The sequence below is a fragment of the Nyctereutes procyonoides genome, unplaced genomic scaffold (genome assembly GCF_905146905.1).
Source record: "Nyctereutes procyonoides isolate TBG_1078 unplaced genomic scaffold, NYPRO_anot_genome, whole genome shotgun sequence".
Taxonomy (NCBI): domain Eukaryota; kingdom Metazoa; phylum Chordata; class Mammalia; order Carnivora; family Canidae; genus Nyctereutes; species Nyctereutes procyonoides.
The window spans coordinates 36,452,625-36,476,991 of record NW_026575047.1 but is presented as its reverse complement, the minus strand read 5'-3'; the positions used below and the strand labels follow the sequence as shown (position 1 = coordinate 36,476,991).

The window sequence follows — 24,367 nt, the reverse complement described above, 5'->3', positions numbered from 1 at the left end:
ATAGTGAAACAGTATCCTTTTAATTATTTATCCATATAGCTTGATTATCATCAAAATATGGTGTATATTTCTTCTGTTGGTGAATTCCCTCACCTCAAAAGCTACTGGAAATTTAGATATAATCAGTTAAAATCTAACTAATTAATGGGCTTCCAATTAAGCTGGTATTTTAATTTGACAATCTGTTCCAAATACAGATTGATGATGGATGCAGCATAAGAACAGGGAAATTAAAACAACATGCCCAAGGCAATATCATGAAAAGAAATATCTGGGCCAGGAAAGGAAAGGAAATGTGAAGTGGTGAGTGGAAACAGATCTGTAGTTCTGGTGGACTTGAAACCCCAAAGCCATCAGGACGTGTGAGAGTTCAGTTCCATAGAGAGGAAGGACTGAACATCTTCCTTTTGATTGGACCCATGTTTACTGCTTCTTTGTGAATGGAAGCAGGAAAAAGCTGCTGCTGACCAGAACTTGAAGCCATTGTATGTATGTATGAAGCTTCTTGCTTGGGGAGGACAGGCACAGCAATACAGCCAAAATTACGTTGGCTCAGTTATTGGATCATCAGTGTCCTTACAGTGCTTTTTTGCCTTGTTGTCCATATGAGACTTGGTTCCAGACTGGAGACACTGGAGGTCTAAATGAAAGCAAATAACACTATAGATGGAGAAGATTAGGAATCAGAGAGGACAAAGGGAGGTGGAGAGAGAGAAACCAAATTGAGCCTGCAATATGAAATTCCAAAGCACATGAAGAAGCCTACCACTACTAAAGAAGATAGTCAGCGGAGTCAGCAGTTGAAAGATAAATTCACTCCAGATGAAATAAAAGTATAAGAACAGTCTGAAAAAGACTTTAAGTGTTACGAAGCTCTTTGGAGATACAAATTGTAAAGAATATTCATGTAAAGAACAGGAAATTATGAAATAGACATAGGCAAAAATGTAGTCACAATAGATGAGTCTTAAAAAGAAGCAATTACACACCTCAGAAATTTTAAAAGCCAGTGAAAAATAAGTAAACTACAGGCAAATAAAAAATTGTTGCCTTGAAAGTAGTGTTGAGGGGATGCCGATGTGGCTCAGTGGTTGAACATCTGCCTTTAGGTCAGGGCATGATCCTGTAGTCCCAGGGTTAAGTCCCACATCAGGCTCCTTGCATGGAGCCTGCTTCTCCTCCCTCTGCCTATGCCTCTGCTTCTCTGTGTGTGTGTCTCTCATGAATAAATTAATAAAATCTTAAAAAAAAGAAAGAGGGCAGCCCGGATGGCTCAGCGGTCTAGTGCCTGCCTTCAGCCCAGGGCCTGATCCTAGAGACCTGGGATGGAATCCCACATCGGGCTCCCTGCACGGAGCTTGCTTTTCCCTCTGCCTGAGTCTCGGCCTCTCTCTCTCTCTCTCTTTTTTTATTTTTTAATAAATTAATTTTTTATTGGTGTTCAATTTACCAACATACAGAATAACATCCAGTGCTCATCCCGTCAAGTGTCCCCCTCAGTGCCCGTCACCCATTCACCCCCACCCCCCGCCCTCCTCCCCTTCCTCCACCCCTACTTCGTTTCCCAGAGTTAGGAGTCTTTATGTTCTGTCTCCCTTTCTGATATTTCCCACACATTTCTTCTCCCTTCCCTTATATTCCCTTTCACTATTATTTATATTCCCCAAATGAATGAGAACATACACTGTTTGTCCTTCTCCGATTGACTTACTTCACTCAGCATAATACCCTCCAGTTCCATCCACGTTGAAGCAAATGGTGGGTATTTGTCGTTTCTAATGGCTGAGTAATATTCCGTTGTATACATAAACCACATCTTCTTTATCCATTCATCTTTCGATGGACACCGAGGCTCCTTCCACAGTTTGGCTATTGTGGACATTGCTGCTAGAAGCATCAGGGTGCAGGTGTCCCAGCATTTCATTGCATCTGAATCTTTGGGGTAAATCCCCAACAGTGCAATTGCTGGGTCGTAGGGCAGGTCTATTTTTAACTCTTTGAGGAACCTCCACACAGTTTTCCAGAGTGGCTGCACCAGTTCACATTCCCACCAACAGTGCTGGAGGGTTCCCTTTTCTCCACATCCTCTCCAACATTTGTTGTTTCCTGCCTTGCTAATTTTCCCCATTCTCACTGGTGTGAGGTGGTATCTCATTGTGGTTTTGATTTGTATTTCCCTGATTCGACCTCTCTCTCTCTCTCTCTCGTGAATAAATAAATAAAATCTTTAAAAAATAAAAAAAAAATAAAGTGCTGAGGAAGTCAAAAGAAAGAAGGCACAGTAAGTTGAAGTTTGGGGAAAGGAGAAGAAAAGAAATATAGGTGTAATGGCAGAGAAGCAAGATATTAAATAAACTGCTCTCTAAAACTTCAGAAAAAAGTCTACTCCTAATATCAAGAAAAATAAATGAAAATACACTTAGATATATAATAATGAAGCTGCAGAAAGTCAAAGATGATCAGAAAATCTTAAGAGCTACAAGACGTGAAAGACTTACCAACTACTAACAACTTATTAACAACCAGAGTTCCCCAAAAAACAAAGGAATGGTATCTTCAGAGTACTATGGGGAAGTCATGATCAACCTAGAGCTAAACTTGCTAAAATATTATTTCAAGTATATGAATGTGAATGTCCATTTTTAGCCGAGTGATGAACTAGATTTACTGAATGCCTTTCTAATAAAAGATTCTAAAGTACTGAGCAAAATATGTATAAATAACTTGAAATCTAAAACTAAGCTTGTAAGAAAGTAAGATAAATCCTCAGAAGTAAAAAAAAAAAAAAGGAAGAAAGAAAGATAAAAGAAAAAAAGCTACAGTGTGAATCTAGCATGGTAAACTTGTATTAAAGTTAGGGCTTCCATGGGGGACAGTTGCCAATCCCACTAATCTAGATCTTTGGTTTTAATTTTTTTTTTTCTGGAAACAGACAAGTCCTTGGACCTCCAGGAAATAAGGAATGGAATGGAGATTCCCATATGAAGCCAGGGTCTACAGTGAAAAGACAAATTGGAAAAAAATCTACCCCTAAAAGGCAGATCTCTAGGAAAACTATCTATCTTGGCTTTGTGTCTGAGTGGAAGGAATTAAAAAAGCCTCCCCTGCATTATGCTAAGTGAAAGAAGCCAGACACAGAAAAAATGCTGTGTGATCTCACTTATATGTGGAATCTAAAGTAGTCAAATTTACAGAAGCAGAGAAGAGAATGATGAGGGCTGGGAGGAGGGAAATTGGGAGGTGATGGTCAAAGAGTACAAAGCCACAGTTATACAAGGTGTGTAAGTTCTGGGCATTCACTCTGCAGCATAATACTAATAGCTAACAATACTGTATTATTGTATACTTCAAATTTGGTCAGAGGGTAGACCTTATGTTAAATGTTCTTGCTGTAATAATGTATTTATGGCCTTGATGGTGCTGATAGTTTCACAGGTGTATACTTATTCCCAAACTCACTGAGTTGTATACACTTAATATATACAACTGTTTACTTATCAGTCATACTTCAATAAAGTGGGTTAAAAAAAGACTCCTCTGAGAATTTAAAAACTACAAATAGCTCTTTATGTAGGAATGCAGTTCATATTCAGTCTGACCGTATGATCTGAAAAATTAATTCACGTTGCTCTTGACAAGAGTTAATGCACACACTTTGAGGAAGAATGTGTCTTCTCCTCCAAACTTAAAATTCCCACAAAGACCTAATTAAAGAGCTCACAACAGCAACAAAATAAAACAAACAAAAAAACACATGAAGAAAAAAATGTGTGAGAATCAGTGGGGGAGTAAACCCAAATCAGATATACAGGGCCTCAGATATAGGAATTATCAAGTATGAATATAACATAAATTTGTCTAAAATATTTAATGATATAAAACAGGAAATTGAAAACCTAACATGGGAATAACAAACTATCTAAAATACCTAGAAGATATTTTTTTAAAGAACCAAATATTAGGTTGCAGTATATGAAATTCCAATTTTATCCATCAAAAGGTCCCATATTGGCAATTTCATCTGATTTAACCTGATAAAATATATATAAGTTAAAAGCATAATCATTGAAACTTCAAAGTTGTGGACTGGGGTAAACAGGTAAATTGGAAGAGAGATCTGAAGAAATTATCCAGAATAAAGCACAGAGAGCAAATGAGGTATGTAAAATATACTCTAGAGGTAAGAGAGGAAATATTTGAGAGGATGTAAAATATATCTAAATGGAGCTGAAGGAAAAAAAGTAATATTCAGATATGACTGAGAATATTTCAAAATTAATGAAAAGTATGAATCCTAAGAATCTGGAGCCACAACTAACACCAAGCAGGAAAAATAAAATGAAATAAACACTTAAACACATGATAGTTCAATCTGAGAACTCAAAAGGCAAAGAAAATATCTCAAAAGCAGAGAGAAAAGATCTACAAGAGGAACAATAGCAACAAAAATAAGTTTTCTTCTCATTGATAATAAAGAATATTACCTTTAAATCATTCAAGAAAATAACTGTCAGGCCTAGTATTGCATATTCAGCAAAACAGGATATTTTCAGATATGCCACAGGTCTGCAAACTAGAGCCTTATAGTTTATGTGAGGATCAAATGAATTAATATATGTAAAATACTTACAAAAGAGCTTGGCACATAGTAATGAATAAATGTTAACTACTATTATGTTAGATATCCTAGGCGAACAAAACCAGGAGACTTTATTATCAGTGAACTCTCACTAAAGATAATTTTAAACTAGTGTATTCATTATGCAGGAAACTGATCCCAGAAGAAAGATATAAGAATATAAGAATGAATGATGATGAGCAACGTACATTGTCAAGATAGTTAATCTAAAAGAAAGTCACTGACTGTCTAAATCAGTAATGATATCTGATTTTTGGGCTTGAAAAAAGAAATAAATTTGGATGATAAAGCCCAGTAAAATTTGGGGGAAGGGTGGTGATTAGAGTCTTTAAGCCCCTTAGATTATTTGTGAAATGGAAATAATTTTGATTAACTCTAAAGCTATTAATTTAAACGGGTCCTTTAAAATTCCAAGAGTAATTGAAAATAGAAGATAGCAGAGGAGGAAAGAGAATAAAAAATATAACAAACTCAACCAGTATCCCACAGGATATAATTATAATAAGAAATATGGAAAAGTCAGGAAAAACAGAATTCTAGATAAAAGTAACAGATGAGAAAATTTCAAGATTGCTGAAAGTCTTGTCATCTTGATCAAGAAAAGATGGAAATACCAAATAACTCTAGACTTTGTTATTAATGTTCCTAGTGATGTATGTTATATTTAAATGTAAGTGCTAAGTGAATATAAATATATATTTATTGTTTTTGCACATTAATTTGTAAAATTTCTAGATTTAAAAAAGGATTCAAAACTTAAACTTTCTTTTTAATGAGGGCTCTTTAATGCAATCAGTATAAATTAATTCTTGCTAACTTAAGCTGAAAAAATATTACTGGAAAGATATTAGGTGGCCAACAAGAATAACAGAAAGGCTAGAGAATGAGGTTCATAAAAGTGGTAAGAACCAAGAGAGGTTAGACTGAAGGAAAACACAGCTGAGATTGTATTAGATGTTGTGTCTGGTTAGGTATTTGAGGCCATTTCTATCACTAGACATTTCTCAATTATGTATCCGCCAATGCCTGGTCCCATATACCACCTCGAACTGAGTGGAGTCCATTTCTGGACACATCTGACTTTATAATTTTATAGATCAGGTAATGTCCATATCATGATGAGTAGCTCACATTACATGCTTATCTGTTGGATCATGGTCAGATGTTCCACCATAGTGAGGCTTCTAGTATCTAAAAGGGCCTAGGACTAGGCAGGATTTGTTTCTTAAAGGGATTTTGTTACATTTTTAAAAGGTAAATTTTAAGTTATGTAAACATATATCTCAATAAATTTTAAGTTAAATAAACATATTTATCTCAATAAAGCTGTCCCCCCCCCCAAAAAAAAGGAGTATGAGACCATTAATTACTTTAAGTATGGTTGCATTTTCATTTTTGTTTTCTCTGGAGTTGATAATTGCCTTAATTGTTTTGTTTTGTTTTTTCTTTTTTTGCTCAGCTCCTATGATCCCATCACTACTTTATTCTCAAAATATCTACCAGAGTTTAAATACCCTCTCACTACATTAAAATACAACACATACTCTGTTTCATCGTTTTCTCAGTGATATCCCTATTGGAATATCCCTCTTCCTGATCCAAACTGGACTAGTTGCTCCTTCCTGAACAGCTTTCTTCTCCTTTCACTCTCATCTTGAGGGCTCCTTGCATCTCTCTTACTTTGGATTCTTTGCCATATTTCATGTTCCAGGCCTTCCCCTTTCTTAGGTTGTTCAGTATTTTTCATTGGAGCACATAAATCCAAGAGCTTCCCAAGAAAACTGGGGATTAATTTTTTACTCTGAATATCTAGAAATGTTTTATTCTACTTTGATATTTTGTCTGGGTATAGATTGCAAGGTTGCATATAATTTTCCCTCAAAATTTTTTTTCAAAGTGTTGTTCCATTTACTGAATTCTCACATTCAATGCTGCTACTGAGAACTGCTTTGCCACCTAGATCCCCATTCCTCTGGAGAACCTGTTTTATTCCCTCTGGAAGACAATGGAACAATGTTGTATACTTTGATTTAGTTCATTTTTATCTTTTGTGTTGGGAAATTGGGGAGGGCTTTGAAATCCAAATGCTTCTTTCCATTTTGGGAAATTTTCTTGAGTTATTCTTCTCTTCTGCTTTTTAAATGAAACTCCCATTATATAATGTTGAAATGAACCGACCCTATTTTGCATTTCTTTTATTCCTACTTTTGAGAGTTTTCTTTACTTCTATTTTCAACTGATCGGTTACATTTTTATTTAGTCATTTTTGATTTACAAGAGTCTTTTTTGGTTCTCTGTAGGTTCCTAGTACTTTTCTTAATAACGTCCTGTTTTCATTTTGTGAATACATTATCTTCTGTTTCTTGAATATGAATTATGGAGTTTTATTTTATATTAGTTTTGTTTTATTCTCTTCTGTACTTTGCATTGTATCCTTTTTCTCCTGTATGCCTACTTTTGTTTCTTTTTTCTTAGATGTTTTCATTAAATATTTTATGTTCCTTGACTATCTACTTATTTAAGAATGACACACTAAAAAGCAGATTGGAAGCCCTGTGTATATGGACAAAATTTGTTGAATGGTAGGCATCACTGTAGAGTGATCTGGATGGGCTATTTCAGAGGGAGATATCCTGAATTTTTTTGCTCTCAAGCCAGTTAATGTTTCTAGGGAGGATTTCTCCAACCTTTTGTCTGAGAGTAGCAAAGGAATACAAGTCTGATTGGGACTGTTTTCTCTGAGCCAAGTCAGGGAAGAAGTCTGGTGGTCTCACCTGATAATACATAAACCCTCACTTAATCCCTATTTTTAGTACAGTCTCCCACTTTTTGCTATTCCCCAAGCCCTTAAGTAGCCTCTCACTCTCTTGCTGGGTGCAGGAGAATAAATATCCTGCATGCCTAAGAGACGCAAAAGGATTTCAGGTTTTTATAGACTTTCAGTGAATCTATTTTAGCTTCAGCTATACCCCACTTTTAGAAATATGTTGTGTCTGATCCCTTCATGGCTTCTTGCTTTTGGAGTTTCCCAACTATCAGCTTGGTTTTTAGATTTCTCCAGACTGCTAAGTTAAACATCACTTTCCATCTTCTCTCCAGCTTATAAAATGTTTCAACTGCATCTCTCACAGTCTCTTTGTCTTTACGGCTATATGCTTTTGTTTAATTCCACTTTTATCTTTTTCCTGTCTTTTTATTGGGTATTTTTTGGGATGTGGTTGGAAGGGAACAGAAGTAAGCATATGCAATCAATCTGCTATTTCCTGAATCACCATTAGCCCTGAAGAATAAAAAAAATCCCGCATAGTTATATTAAAGTTTTTTTCAGATACTATGAAGATAACATGAGTATTATATTAAAACCAAATGTGGGAAATAGTACATGGTATGCAAGTAGTGCTATTATTATTTCTACTTCCTTAGGGAAGAATTCTCTCATCTGTTGTGAGTGTGTTTGCTATCTTTCACGTCATTATTTTTTTTTCTCTCTTTGGACCTTTTGGTTTGCAAGCTCATATTAAATGGGAGTTATATATTCCTATCTGGGGCTTTTGTGCTTACCTGAATGAATATCTCTCCCCAAGATCCTCAGATCAGAGCCAGGTCTCATATTGCTTTTTTGGGGCTCTCATCCCAGGTAAAATATTGCAGAACCCCTCCCAGAATATTATATGATAGTTTGGCTCAAAAGTAGTCTCAAGGGGTGCCTGGGTGGCTCATTCAGTTAAGCCTCTGACTCTTGGTTTCCTATCAGGTCATGGTTTCAGGGTTGTGAGATTGAGCCATGCATCAGGCTCTGCGCTTAGCACAGAGTCTGCTTGAGATTCTCTCTTCCTCTCCTTCCAGCCCTCCCCACTTGTGCACTCTCTCTCAAATAAATAAATAAATAAATAAATCTTTCAGAAAAATAAGCAGGCTCCAGTTTATCTCTATTCTTTTATGTTATCCCAGGCAGCTGATCAATTCCAAGCACAAACAGGCTGCTTTTCTTCTAGCCTTCAATTATGGGTCAGGGAGTCTTACCCAGTTGTGTTTCTACAAGTGAGTTTAGCTTCAGTCACCCCCACACTGTGGTGCTATTTTCTTAATTTCCCCATACAAATAGAACTCCCAGCTGCCATTGTAAGTTTCCAATCTTGGCATCCACTAAACCTGGACAACTTTAGTTCATGCTACCACTGTGCTTCCAATTGACTTCTGGTTTACTGAGATGTTTGTTTTGTATTAGAAAACATTTTTATCCTTATGTCCTTCATTAACTAGTATTGTATATACTTTTAAAATGACATGGAAATTCACCTGTTTCTTTAAAATTTGTAGGAACTCAACCACAAAGTTAACAGGATCTAGTCCCTATCTTGAATAGAAATTTTGCAATTTCCTAAAAAGTTATTTATTTCATCAAGGTTTTCAAATGTGTTATTTAGTTTTCTATATACTTTTAAAAAAAATTATTTATTTGAGAGAGAGAGTGCACATGCATGAGTGGGGGTGGGCAGAGGGAGAGGGAGAGAGAATCTCAAGTAGATGGCGTAGTGAGTGCAGAGCCCAAGATCCTGAGATCATGACCTGAGTCAAAATCAAGAGTCAAATGCCTTGGGGATCCCTGAGTGGCTCAGCGGGTTTGGCACCTGTCTTCAGCCCAGGACATGTTCCTGGAGTCCTGGGATCGAGTCCCATGTCAGGCTCCCCACATGGAGCCTGCTTCTCTCTCTGCCTGTGTCTCTGCCTCTCTCTCTCTGTGTCTCTCATGAATAAATAAATGAAATCTTAGTCAGATGCCTAATGCACTGAGTTACTCAGGCACCTCAATTCTCTGTATTCTTATTAAGGTTTGCCTTGCTGATATATCAGGAGCTTAGAGAAGTATTTTATAGCTTTTTAAATTTTTTATTATCCTTCCATTTTTTTATATCTTACAGCTGTACTTCATAAATACTTTTTATTCAGTCTTCATAGTTATATGATTATATATTGTGAACTTTTGTCTTCATAAGTAAAAATTTTCATGTTTTTTCCCATTATATTTGTCTTGAATATTTTTCATTTTTAATTTTTCCTCTTATTTATACAAGTTAAAAATGTTTATTATGGAAAATTAGAAATCAGTAAAACTGGAGGTTGCCTTTAGATAAGGAAAAATTTAGATAAAAATTTTTTCAAAGAACTAACTTGTTTTTTCTAATAATGAATGTTTATTTTAAGAAAAAAACAGGAGAAAATACTGGCAAGAATAAAGAAAATAAAATCCTCTATCACTTAGAGATCATCACTGTTAACATTCTGATGTATAATAATCCAGACTTTTTTCTACTTGTATTTATAAATGTATAAAACAACACTGTAAGGTATTTCTGTTTTCTAATAAAAATATATAAATTTATTTCTATATCAATAACTGTACTTCATTTTTAAATGACTGTTAGCATTGTGTTGTATGAATATATAATTACTTATTTTACTCTTTATTGTAGAACATTTAGATTGTTTCCTTCCATTTTGCAAAACTTTTTATTTTTATTTTTTTATTACAAACTACCTTGGAGCAAACATCCCTTCATGTCAATTTTAAGCATTTTAAAATTATTTCCTTGTGATATAGCTCTATGGTAACTAGTTAAAAATCCATGTTCACTAGTAATTAAATATCCACAAAGTAAGATAAGTATAATGTACAACTTTTCACTCCTCAGATGGGCAGAGATACTGTCCACTGTTGATATGGGTGTAGGAAGCCAGGCACCCTCACATGCTTCTACTGGGAGTGTGAATTGAGAGAATCTTCCTTGAATGCACTTTGGAAATATGTATCAAAAGCAGCTGCCCTGGTTTTTCATTTTTACAGATGTTTCATGAGAAAACCTGATTTTTCCAAGATCTTACTGGAAAGGAATCACATTATATATACGTGTTGTAAATCCAATCCTAACAGAGAAGAATTTTCTTAGGGATATTCCAAATAATGAATCCAGGTGCCCTGAAAATTTCCTGAAGTGTGCTTTTGAGCATTTAAAATTTCTTTTGACACCCGTATAAATCATGCTTGCCTTGGGGCTCTATTCAAAACAAAACCCAAAAAATTTTATTATGGATATTTGGTGGTATGTTAGAATGGAGAGAAATCTGCTTCTTTTGTGCTCTGGGTTTTCCCAAATGGGTAAAACCTTTAAACTCTTTCCCAACATTTTTTGCCTTTAAATATTATGTTCCTATATTTTAATCACATTTAGTGGTGGGGATGTTGTGACTCTGAGGTCTGCCACAGAGCAGAAACTCTGGACATCCAAGAAAACTTGAAATTGTCTATGCTCTGACCATTGCACCTAGTCGCACCAGACACTTCTACTTCTTGTGTTGTGTTTTGGTGCAGGTGGTACACAGGCTCTTGGGGCCCCTGCTCAGCTACCTGTGGTGTTGGAATCCAGACCCGAGAGGTATACTGCTTGCACCCTGGGGAGTCCCCAGCCCCTGCTGAGGAATGTGGAGACGAAAAGCCCCATGCCTTACAAGCATGCAATCAGTTTGATTGCCCTCCTAGCTGGCACATTGAAGAATGGCAACAGGTATGGCAGATGGGGGGCCCCCATTGCCCACCCCATCTGGGACCATAAGAACCCTGACCCGCCTTCTTCCATCTTCTCAGTGTTCCAGGACATGTGGTGGGGGAACTCACAATAGAAGAGTCACTTGTCGGCAGCTGTTAACAGATGGCAGCTTCTTGAATCTCTCTGATGAACTGTGCCAAGGACCCAAGGCATCTTCCCATAAGTCCTGTGCCAGAACAGACTGCCCTCCGCATATAACTGTGGGGGACTGGTCAAAGGTAAGGGACATTCCCAACCTCACAGTCCCCTCTTTTTTGCCCCTTCTTTGCTTCAGACTCTAGTTATTTCCTCCACAAGATGATCCTGAGGCAGGTGGTTGGGGTATGTAACCTGGGTTGTCCCATGGAGGTGGAGAGGCAATCTGACATCAGAAATCATCTGGACAAACAAGAAAAGGCAGTTGCTGGCTTGCTGAACTTCCCTGAGACCTAAATTCAGGGCTGGGCACAGCCAAAACCTGTTATGCTCATCTCATCCTACAATTATACAAGGGTAGCAGCAGCAGACATCATGTCTGTGTGTGTAGATGAGGACTTGTGGCTTTCCCAAGGGTAGAGCCAGGATTCGAGTCCAGGTTTGTGGAATCCAAGGTTAGTACAAAGTGTGTACACACGTCTTTCATGCACGAGTATTTTTGTGCCAGACACACCCATGATGGATTTCCAGCTCTGTTGCCTAGAAACTGGGTCCAATATAGTTAACCTGTCTGAGCCCCACTTTCCTTTATTTACATGCAGTGGTTGCTGTGAGGATAACATGAAATATTAGGACAGAAACCCCTCGCAGAGTGGGCCCTGTGATCTTCCCAAGAGAAAGCTCACATGCTTCCGGCATAGGTTGGATCAATATTACTTCTGCTTACACGTTCTCTGGCTTTATATTTTTCTTGTCTTAACTACGTAACTCAATGAAGTGCTAGTATTCAAAGATTGTCTTAATTGACAAGCTGCTGGTCATTGTCCTCATCCAGGAGAGCTGACATATAAATGTTTCCCTAAACTCTCAGAAAATGCCCAGGAAATGAGCCCATGTTTGCAGGGTTTTTAGAGCAGTAAGAGCCCCAGGATTGAGCCACCATGCCCCGCTCACTCTAACTCCCAAGGAGCCAGAGCCAGTGGCCAAGACTTCCCTCTATGAGTTGCTACACTGTATATCAGTGACATGAAGGACAGAATTATTTCCTCCTACAGTCAGGGCCTGGAATGAGAGATGAGACTGTTACAGGTGAGGCATCTTTCTCAGGCTAGGGATGTGAAAGGACAGGTAGAAATCTGCCCTGGGGATCTTCACCTGTGAAAGCTGGTTTGCTTTGTTTCCCCTCCTCTCTATATAAGGAACAATGGAGACCCCAAGGCAGAAGCATTTCTTTGAGACTGGGTTAGGCAGGGGGAATTGGGCAAAGGCGTTAGACAGGAGGGTATCTAGGTAGGCTAGTGTGTAGGCAATATTTGTTCCAGTCACCCAGTTAAGCCCCAAGAGTGGCAGACTCTCCCTGAGAGCGGATAATTCAATTACTGTCTCCACGAAGTTAGGGACAGAACTGTAGGGAAGGATGGGCTGCCAGACAGTCGTGGAGAGAACCCTTAGCATTGGTACTTTCTTTGCTACACAGAGTGTGCCTCAAGAAGCAAACCAATGTGTGTCTCTTACAAGGTGGGAGCTCACAAGAAATGACGACTCTCAAGTGCCTCCAGCTGAGATCTAAAGGTTCAGACTATGCATTTCAACAAGATCTCCAAGTGTTGTAAAGCACATCATAGTTGGAGAAGCATTTCCCTACCCGCCCCTCATCCTTGTGAGGGTTGCTCAGCCCTTAAGTTTGTATCCAAGGTAGGAACTGCTGTAGGAAATGATTTCTCTGAGCAAGTTCTGCCCTAACCCAAGGGGAAGAGGCAGGAAGGGAAGGGCAGGAGTGATCAGGGGTTGAGGGGAAATCAGGCACCTTGGTTTGGATGCAGCCAGGGAACACCTAGAACCCTTCCGGTACCCTGAAGTATGGCATTCTACTTTTTTCTTTTCTCCTTTGCCTTGAGACTAGAACAAGCTCTTCTCATTGGCCTCGTAGAGTGGAGGCTGGAGGTGCTTTCCTCCCCTGTCCATTCCTTCTGCGAACAATGAATTGGCAGTTGCTGGCTATGTATCGTTGAAGTAACACAGTCGGCACATCCACTCATGGTTGCCTTTGTGTCTTTGCTCTTGTCCTTGCTCTCAGGTCCTGGATCCATATCTGAGTTTTCCTTTTCTGCGAAATCTTTTAACCCCTGAAATCATGTAGCATTTCCCAGCTTTAACTCACAATGACCCAAATTTTTATTGCATTTCAATGGGAGCTACTTCCTGAGTATCTTATTCATGCTCTCTCTCTCCCTAAAATAAATAAATACATATTTTTAAAAAAGAAGGCTTTTTACAGGGAGAAATGAGAGGAGACAGAAGTGAAGGTTACCCAGATGAGCTGGATTGGACCCCAGGTGAGTTGGTTTCCTAGGCAACCACTGAGCAGGGCAAGAGCAAGCTGGTAGTCACCCCTAGAGATCAGCTCAAGCACAGTCAAGACATCTTCTCCCTCCCAGCCAAAGCTATGTCTCTAGAAAATGTCTGTCCAAGAGGCAGGGTGGGTGTGCACACAGGCTCAGGAAGGCAGAGCCAGTCTCAGCCTTTGAGACCAAAAGCGAACATCCAGACTCGAGATTGAAGAGTCAGGCACACATGTTGGGTTTCCTACTGGGTTCAGCTTTTCTCCTGTTGATTGAAATTTCCTTTCATTTCAGAGTTACTTTGTTTTGGCAGAGGTTCTGATGCCAAACTGCCACCTTCTCCAAAGGTTTCTGCCAGACTGGTCCTTCTGCCGCAGGCTAGCTCACTTGGGGGCAGCCATCCATCTTGTGGTTCTGGATAAGGCCTTTCTACATTGGAACTGGCCACCAACCCTGGACCCAGAGAGGCTTAGGAGCCATGCCAGAATGCCCATTTTTCACTGAGCCAGACCTCTCAGCCTGCAGCTGGAATAGTCCTCTTTCCTGACACTAGCTCTATTCATGGCATGTTTGGGCTTTCTTCCTTCATTGGCTCATTAGTTTTTAGATCTGAACTAAGTTTTAGGCAGGAAGAAGCCTTCAATTCTTACACCACATTTCAAGTTGTAAGAAGGGAGTATTGACTCATATATGGGCAGTCTTCCCAAATGGTGGATTCCTGTGCTCCATGGACCCCTTGCAGCCTGTTTTGTGGCCCCATTCCTTGGCGGAAATCAGTAAAACCATTCCTCATTCTTGATTCTCTGTATTTTGATAGAGTATTTGACCATTTTGCCTACCTTCATCATTCTCCTTCATGATGTTTCTTGGTGTTTTTTATTTTTCCTGTTTACTTAATTACATCTTGTTGATGGATATGCCTTCTTCCAGATCTCCAGAAAGCTCTATATTTGACCAGATATTTGATGTACATCACTGAATTTTTCCTCCATGGCTGGTTCTGTGTCCTGACCTCTTCTCTGACTTCTATAGATAGTTCTCTATATTCAGGATCAGTCTATAACCTTCTGTTCAATGCAGTGTCCCCAGGTCTCCAAATAGGATGTGTCTTAATCCTGGGAAAGCAAAGAGACAACCTCTTCAGTTCCAGCCAGCTCCCCACCTCACTCCACCATCTTTCCAAAACTTATGATCATCTCTGCCATCTTTGGCTCCTGTGTTTGGTTACTGACACCTGCTAACTCTTCAATTCTTAAACTATATCCATATGCTAAGTAAAAAGGAGATCTCTTCAATGAGAAATTTTTTTACAAAGAACATCTCAAGACATGTCCTAGACACATGGATTTATAAATATGGCATTCTAATTTTCAGTAGGCTTACTAATTATGACTCATGAAAGTAGCAGTTTGTTAAAGCCTGTTCATACCAGCTTGCAAAACCAAACTGTGATCTCTTACCTTGTGCTCAGTGATATCAGATTGATAATTTGAAATCAGCCATGATGGGAGCATTTATACCACAGAAGTTAGCAAATGTTATAGTAAGTGCTCTCTCCCCAAGAACTTGTGAAGTGTTTACCAACACACAGCCACAGAAAGGGGTTACACGTGCACACACACACACACACACACAATACTATTGATAAGACAATTTTTAGCTTATTGATGGTTACTTAAGATGGAAATGATCTAAAGAAGTACCCATGCCTGGACTCTTTTGCACAGAGTTTAAGAACCTTGGTTGGGCTTCTCTAAAGTGTTTTTTATTTTTATCTTCATCATTGGTGCTTGGCAAAGCTAGGAAATATCTGATCTCTAGATGAAAACTATCCATCGAGGCTCCTTCCACAGTTTGGCTATTGTGGACATTGCTGCTATAAACATCGGGGTGCAGGTGTCCCAGCGTTTCATTGCATCTGAATCTTTGGGGTAAATCCCCAACAGTGCAATTGCTGGGTCGTAGGGCAGGTCTGTTCCTCTTTGAGGAACCAGTGTCCATCGAAAGATGAATGGATAAAGAAAATGTGGTTTATGTATACAATGGAATATTACTCAGCCATTAGAGACAACAAATACCCACCATTTGCTTCAATGTGGATGGAACTGGAAGGTATTATGCTGAGTGAAGTAAGTCAGTCGGAGAAGGACAAACATTGTATGTTCTCATTCATTTGGGGAATGTAAATAATAGTGAAAGGGAATATAAGGGAAGGGAGAAGAAATGTGTGGGAAATATCAGAAAGGGAGACAGAACATAAAGACTCCTAACTCTGGGAAATGAACTAGGGGTGATGGAAGAGGAGGAGGGCAGGGGGTGGGGGTGAATGGGTGACAGGCACTGAGGGGGGCACTTGACGGGATGAGCACTGGGTGTTATTCTGTATGTTGGTAAATTGAACACCAATAAAAAATAAATTTATTATTAAAAAAAAAAGAAAAAGAAAACTATCCATCATTATCCTGAAGGGTTAGTTTGGTCTTGATCCATGGTGATTGATCCAAATGCATTAGGTATTCCTTCCATGAATAAAAGGGTATTTCAGCTCTCAAGGTTTATTCTAAAATCTTCCTTTTACTTTTTTATTATCGTAGTATTAATTATGAATTTTGCAATATGAATAATTTTGTAGATAACTACTCTTCTGTTTGAATAATAATGTCTTTTTAGACTCAAGATGATAGCTTATTCTTATATTTTGGCCTACTTGAAATATACCCAGTGCATTCAAGTCCATGCACTTCTCTCTGTTCCGCTTATTTTAAATAATAGACACATACACACACACCCGAATATGCCTTATTTTCTTGACTAGACTGTAGTTGCCAGAGGAAAAGGACCATTTCTGCCTCTGTGCATCCCACTGGGTGCTTGGTAAACACTTGTTGACTAAAATTAGACTTATAAAGGCTTCTAAATTGAACATGCCTGTTGCCACAGCCCTGTCCTGTCACCAGCAGACACTGACTGGAGCACTGCTGTATTGACTAGCCCAGGCCCTCAGGACCTGAGACAGCCAAGAATGCGGCCTTCAGTTAGCTCACAGTTTAATGAAGCAGACACAAAAAAATTATGTATCAAGCCCCACAAGGACTCCCATCTACAGAACTGCATGGAAATCGAGGGGAGACATTTACATTTGTGTGGGTTCCAAGGAAGTGCTGCAGAAGACACGACTATAGAGTTGAGTCTTAGAGGTTGAGTGCAGGCTGGGTGGAAATGAGCCCCAGGTGGTCCAGGTGGTGACAGGAGTGCACCCGGAGGCACAGGTGGTGGACTTGTCAGGCTTATGTGGCTGGAGATGAGGATGCTGTAGAGGAATGGAAGGGCAAGATAGAGAGGAGAGGTTTCTGTCAGATTGGGAAGGACCTTGAGTGTCTGCTGGTCCCTGAAGTGGTGAGGACACCAAGGAAGGTTTCTGAATAGAGAAGGCAAATGCAGCCTTTTTAGGGATGTGCTTCTGACTGTGGTATGAACAGTGTGTTGGGGGAGAAGGAACTGGATCCTGGGAGAGCTTTTTAGGAGAGGGTAGAATAAAACCAAGGAGTAAAAGGAAGCAGTTGGGTAGAGAATAGGAGATAGTAGTAAGCAATGTTTTTAGCATATATTGCAGGCAGATTTGATTACTGAAGTGGTAAGAAAGAATTGGAAAAGAAGGGTTATGGATAGAGCCGGCATTAATTTTAAAACAAATTGAGCAAGGAAAAACACATTGGGGAGGTGACTTGAAAGAGAAAATGAGTCTATTTTGAGGTGTGTGTAGCTAAGTGCCTAACAAGTCATCATTAAGGAGAGATCTGCGCTAAAGTGTGGGAAGCATCAGCATTTAAGCAGTAGTTGAACCGTGGAGAAATGAATACCATGATATATATGTGTATGTCGTCGCTAGGAATTCTTTTGAAAGTAGGAGGCTTCCGGTGAAGCAAAATCACAATGGTTGCATGGTTGTAGAATATACTAGATCCCTCATGGTGAGGGGCATAAGGAGGTAAAAACTTGCAGCTACAAAGTAAATAAGTCACAGGAATGAAAAGCACAGCACAGGGCATAGCATCAGTAATATTGTAATAACTTTGTGTGGTGACAGAAGGTGACTCCACATATCATGGTGAGCATCTGGTAACGTATATAGAGAGGTCAAATTACTCTGTTGTACACCTGAAACTAATAGATTATTGTATATCAACTATACTTCGGTCTAAAGAAACAAAGAAAACAGAACAATTAGGATTGCCAAAAGAAAGAAAAAAACACAGATAGCCACTTTAACATGAGTGAGACACATGGGTGAGGCCCAACCATGCACAGTAATGGAAACTGTGCAGAAGCTGTAAGTTTAACAGATAGGCCAACAGAAAGAAGGTAAGAGCAAGCCAAAAGCCAGGGAACACAGAAGTCAATGATGCATGCCACCTCAGGGTCTGAGACCCGTCAGTGACACAGAAGAGAGGACTCTGGGTCCCAGGCTATGGTTGAGTGCAAGGAAGATCATGTAGACCCACTTAGGCCTTAAGTAGACTGGAGAGCATGAGGGGAATGCACATCTCTAAGAGCCAAAGCAATACCCGGCAAACCTGCCATAACTGTAATCCAAGCTGAGCAAGGATACGAAGAGGAAGGGAAGGAAAGCTCAGACCTCTGGGAACAGAAGATTCCAGAACATATGAATCTCAGAACTGTGTCCAAACTGTTGAATACTTCTCTTCAACACCAGAAGAGGGAACAGTGAAGACAATGACCTCAAAACACTGCCACCTCCATATACTTTCCTAAAAGTTCAGAAACAAAAAATTATCTCATTTAAATAGGAGTGTCAGCAAGCCCCATACAAAGATACTGTAAGCTAAAAGTGTCAATAGCATAGCAACATCATGAAAATTTGGCCTTGATGAGAATATAACTTACTGTTTTGAAATGAGCTAAAAGAAATTAAGAAATACATAGAAACAAATCAGAAACAGTAAAGCCCAGGCATGAGTTGAATAAATAACAGGGGGATGTGACCAAAAAGAACTAATGTGGTTCAGGAGAGAACCAGAAAACTTATGGGGAAAATTTCTCAAGTGGAGAGTAAACTAGAAACAAGGGTAATAAGAGAAATGAAAGAAAGGAGGGGATTGAAAATAATCAAAGAAAAATAGAATTCAAGTAAAAAATAGATATGAAAGAGGAAAGAAAATCCAATATATAAGTATTACTGGATTTCCAAGAAAAGAAAACCAAAACAACAAGACAAAATTATAAATAAAATCACCATTTAACACAAATCACAATATTGAAAGGGGACACCACAACCCTGGGTAAACGGACCCACCATGGCTAATATCAAGACATCTTCTGCTGAAGTAGTGCTTTTAAAGATAAGGGAAAGTGTACTTGTGTATCCAGGCAAAAAGACCAAGTCACTTACTCGTGACTTGGGAAAGGAAATCAGATTAGCAGCAGACTTCTTGACAAGACCACTTCATACTAGAAAGCAATGGAGCAACATATTTAATATACTTCAAAAAAGAAAATGTGAGCCAAGGATGTTATATCCTACCAAGGTGACCTTAAAGTGTAAAGATCACAGATAAATAGTTACAAAGTTGCAAAAACTCAAGGTATATTGTTCCCTGGGGCTCTTCCCAAGGAATCTACCAGATCTGTAGAATAAATAGCAGAAGCTTTGGCAAAAGGTTGTGGCTTTGTGAATTGTAATTAATGGCACTGATTCTGTCCCTTCCTCTTTTTCTGAGTTGGGAACATTCTTTAATGGCACCCTAACTTTGAACTTAGAAAACACAAGGTCACATAAGATCTCCATCCCGAGAGGTAGTTTACAAATGATGCTCCTCATTATGATGCTTCATAATGGGGAGGAAAAAATCATATATTTATTATTAGAAATGGCTTATGAGTGGAGACTGGCAATTATGTAACTCACTGTTACATGAACCAACATTAAAAATTTTGTGTGAATTTTTGCAGTACATGGGTGATTTAGTTGGTTGGGTAGCTAACCCTTAATTTCAGCTCAGGTTGTGATCTCGAAGTCCTAGGATTGAGCCCCACATTGGACTCTGTCCTCAGTGGGGAGCCTGCTTAAGGATTCTCTCCCTCTCCTTCTCTTTCTGCTCTTCCTCCTTTTCTCCGTCTTTCTCTAAAATAAATAAATCTTTAAAAAGAAAAAAAAAGTTGATGTTAATTTTTATTAAATGAGAAACTCCTAGATGATGATTTGAGTTGGTTAAAAAAAATAGTAAATCATAAATTTAAAAAAATAAAGTTACTTGTTCAAAAGTTTACAAAAAGCTTTTCTCTGTACTGAAAATATGAATAGTTGAGGGCTTCCTGTTAACAATGACAAAAGGACTTTAAGAAAATTCCATTCTACTCCTTTGAAATCCAACAAAAAACCCACAAGGAGAATGGAAGAGAGGGAACAGTTTGTCTTCAGTGAACAATGAAATGGCTAGAATCCCAAACTATAAATCATGGAACACACCTGCCAAAGGCCGTAAAACCTGGGCCAAAATGAGAGGGAAGGCTGCGAGCTGGCAAGTATCCCTCAGGCGCCGTGCTCGGTATAGATCTCCCTAGGACGACATGTGACGGTCCTCTGAGGCCTATTCAGTGGTCCTCTGATTACAGAGGGCAGATAAGCTGCCCTGAGAATGTTCCTGCAGAACTGTGGGCAGGTGGCACCAAAGGAGACATGGCATTTGTGGCCCTCCTGGCCGAGGGATGGCTGCCAGGGATGAAGAAGTGGGAAGAAGGGGCAGCAGTTGCTGGATTATTACACAGTGAGCCAGTTGCGGAAGAGGCTTTTCTCTGAGTCACACCAGCCACTCAAATGCCAAGAGCTGAACAGACATGGGCAACAGAAATGAAAATGCGGTGCCAGAGTGTTGCACACAACAGATGTAAGCTGCCCTTCCTCATCCTCTGCCCACATTGTTGGCAAAGAGCTGCACTCAGAGGTCCAGCATAAAACCCGTGCATCAACACCAGGCAAGAGCCACATGAATGATGGTAATATCACAACACTATCCCCCAGGGACCACTGCCAACAAATAGGCTCTGTGTCCCTGAGAAAATTATAGTTACGGTGTCTGGCGGGAAACTGGCTTTAAAACAAGGTTTGAGCTCAAAATGAGATTGTAAGTCAACAAAAGGAGAAGACAGCTGGAACATTCAGGGCAAAAAAACATATTACAAACAACAACAAAGTTAAAGTGACAGAAGACAGATGTGTACAGGCTGGAATGATGCGTCTACTATGTGGGGAAAGAGCACAGATGTGCACTGATTTTCAGGGGCAGCCATGGACATGAAAGATGGAAAGGAAATAACCCAAGTGCATTTGTGAAAAGAACAGATCAAATGGCACAGAAAATAAAAGAGAGAAATATTCAGAGATAATAAAGGAGAATTTATTAATAACAAATAGTAATAATAAAAACCTTTCTTGGATAAAAGCTTTGGTCTGTAAGTCATAATGGCATACTAATGTGCCAAGAAGATATGACCCAGTGCGACACAGCGTGCTTACAGTGCAGAACTTCATGGATAGAGAAGGAGCCCCCAGGCCTCTGAGCAGAAAGGGCAAATGGATACACAACAAAAACTCCCTGTTTGGCTGCTCACATCCTCACAGTAGCATTCAGTGCATGAAGACAGTGGAACAGGGTCTGCACAGTTCAAAGGGAAAGAGAATCAGACCCAACTATCTGTTCTTCCTCTTGGTGTTCATCATGTAGAAAGGCATCAGGGAGATACAGATCAAAATGACAATGAGATACCACCTCACACCTAAGAATGGCTAAAATGAACAAGCCAGGAAACAACAGATGTTGGTGAGGATGTGGAGAAAGGGGAACCCTCTTATACTGTTGATGGGAATGCAAACTGGTGCAGCCTTCTTGAAGTTCCTCAAGAAGTTAAAAATAGAGCTACTCTATGACCAGCAACTGCATTACTAGGTATTTATCCAGGTGAAACAAATGTAGTGATCTGAAGGGGCACCTGCACCCCAGTGTTTATAGCAGCAGTGTCCACAATAGCCAGTCTATGGAAAGAGCCTAAATGTCCATTGACAGATAAATGGATAAAGATATCACACACACACACACACACACACACACACACACACACACACACTGGAATACTACTCAGCCATCAAAAGAATATAAAATCATACAATTTGCAATGTGGATGGAATTAGAGGGTATTATGCTAAGCAAAATAAGTCAGCTAGAGAAAGACAAATACCATATGATCTCACTCATATGTGGAATTTAAGAAACAAAACAGATGAACAATGAGTGGGAATTATCAGAAAGGGAGACAGAACATGAAAGACTCCTAACTCTGGGAAACGAACTAGGGGTGGTGGAAGGGGAGGAGGGTGGGGGATGGGGGTGACTAGGTGACAGGCACTGAGGTGGGCACTTGATGGGATGAGCACTGGGTGTTATTCTATATGTTGGCAAATTGAACACCAATAAAAAATAAATTTATAAAAAAAAACAAATGAACATAGGGGAAGGAGGGAAAATAAAATAAGATGAAAACACGGAGGGAGACAAACCATAAGAGACTCTTAACTCTAGGAAACAAACTGAGGGTTGCTGGAGGGGAAGGGGTAGGGGGATGGGGTACCTGGGTGATGGGCATGAAGTAATGAGCACTGGATGCCATATACAATTCATGAATCACCGAATTCTCCCCCTGAAACTAATAATGCACTATATGTTAATTGAATTTATAATAAAACATTAAAAATAAATTAAATGGAAAAGAAAGGCAACAGAGAGTTAGTCAGAGAATATGTGTAAGTCCATTGCGAAAATCCTGCAGGGCCAGGATGACTCACCATAAATGCACAGACACTGATGAAAAGACAGAAGATGAGTAATGAGTTCATTTATGTACAGGGTTAAGACTAATCAGTCAACAATCACATCTCAATACAGAACGTAGATATCAGAAATCCAGATGTCTCCTAAATGATCATGGAGGTAATTGGAGGTTTGTGGGGAGAGGGAGAACCAAATGGGCTTATGTCCTCATCCTTCTCAGCAGTAGGCCAATAGCTACTCTCCTGAGTCAAACCTTAAAAACAACCATCCAAATCTCTGTTGGCTTCTTCAGTTTTCTTCCTTAACATTACAGCGTTCTTTTGGGAATTAATTGTTATGGTGGGTAGAAAACCTCAGATGTTTAACAACTCCTTTAATTCTACCTTAGTTCCCTTTTTTCTAATATGCCTACTAAAATTATATTACAAAAAAAATAAATAAAAAATAAAACTACATTACATTTTTAAATTAAGATTGCATGTACACAGAATTATCAAATATCAGTGTTATGCACACATTGATGATCAAATATTAGTGTTATCTTATGTAAAGTAGTTTGAATGATTTTTTAAAAACTTTAATACTTTTTTGTTTCTTGAAGTCTTGGTCATGGCTATGATCATGGGTTTTTTTTTTTTTTTTTAGAGTGTACTCATCTTACTCTATAAAAAAAATAGCTAAAAAATAAATCAGTATGGCTGTCTAGTTTAAAGTCCATAACAGTTTGGTGTTTTCAATGAAAAAAAAATAGAAGAAATGAACAAGCAAACAACAACCCAAACCTTGTTTAGAAACATCCTTTCAACCATTTAAGGGCTGTGTAGAAACAGGAGAGAAGTAAAGATAAAATGAATTTATTCTAAACTAGTTCGATCTTGGGTTATAAATTTTAGAAGGTTCCTTGTCCAAAAATCTTCATGCTTTATCCAATATAAAATAGATATCAATTACACTGACAAAAAATCCCCAATACAGTAAATTACTGGAAATTAATTACTGTCTCAGAGACAAAGAAGGAAGGGAGGGTGGGGAGGAGGGAACTCCTTGTGTTATAAAAGATAATTCAAAAAAAAAAAAAACAAGTCACGGGGATAAAAGTCACGACAAGTCATGGCATGAGGAATACAGTCAGTAACATCATAATGATGCTGTGTTGTGACTCGTGGTGACAGCACTTACCGCAGTGAGCACTGAATATCATATGGACTTGTCCAATCACTGTGTTGTATACCTGAAACCAATGTAATGGTGTATGTCATATATACTTGAATTAAAGAAATAAAAGATAAATAAAAAATAAGAGGGGTTCAAGCCTAGGAAATGGTGTACTTACTGGCACAGCCACCTGTGAGATGCCCTGGTTGTGCCGCCGGACACTTGGCGGTTGGCTGTGACAGGTGCATAACTGCCGACATGCCACGTGACAGGTGCCTAACTCTCATTGCAGTGTTCTGTCAGCTGTGGTGTTGGAACCCAGCGAAGAAAGCAGGTGTGTCAGAGGCTGACAGCCAAAGGCCGACGCGTGCCCCTCAGTGAGACGATGTGCCGAGACCTTCCAGGGCCCCCTCTTATAAGACCTTGCCAGATGCCTGCGTGCAATAGTAAGTATGCAAAGGCCATGCTCCAGAGGAAATGCTCATTCTGTTCCTCTCATCCTGGTGGCTTTATTTCCCATAAAGCAGCACTTTTCTAATCTGTAGGTAGAGCAGATCGAGCAGAACTCAGAATTGTTTGAACAGCAACCAATATGATGTTGAATACATGATACAGTTCTAAGGAAAACCAATGTTAAGGAATGTCCAC

The 24,367-nt window shown here is 39.2% G+C and overlaps 1 protein-coding gene across 2 annotated transcripts in view; it reads left to right on the top strand.

Annotated features, from left to right (window-relative positions):
- Positions 1–24,367, top strand: part of ADAMTSL3 (ADAMTS like 3) — a 339,164-nt gene that overhangs the window by 238,451 nt on the left and 76,346 nt on the right. For both annotated transcript variants that reach the window (XM_055326615.1, XM_055326614.1), the window contains exons 18-20: positions 11,010–11,202; positions 11,283–11,462; positions 24,012–24,165. In XM_055326615.1, the coding sequence (XP_055182590.1) occupies positions 11,010–11,202; positions 11,283–11,462; positions 24,012–24,165 (527 nt within the window). The remainder of the gene's footprint in view (positions 1–11,009; positions 11,203–11,282; positions 11,463–24,011; positions 24,166–24,367) is intronic.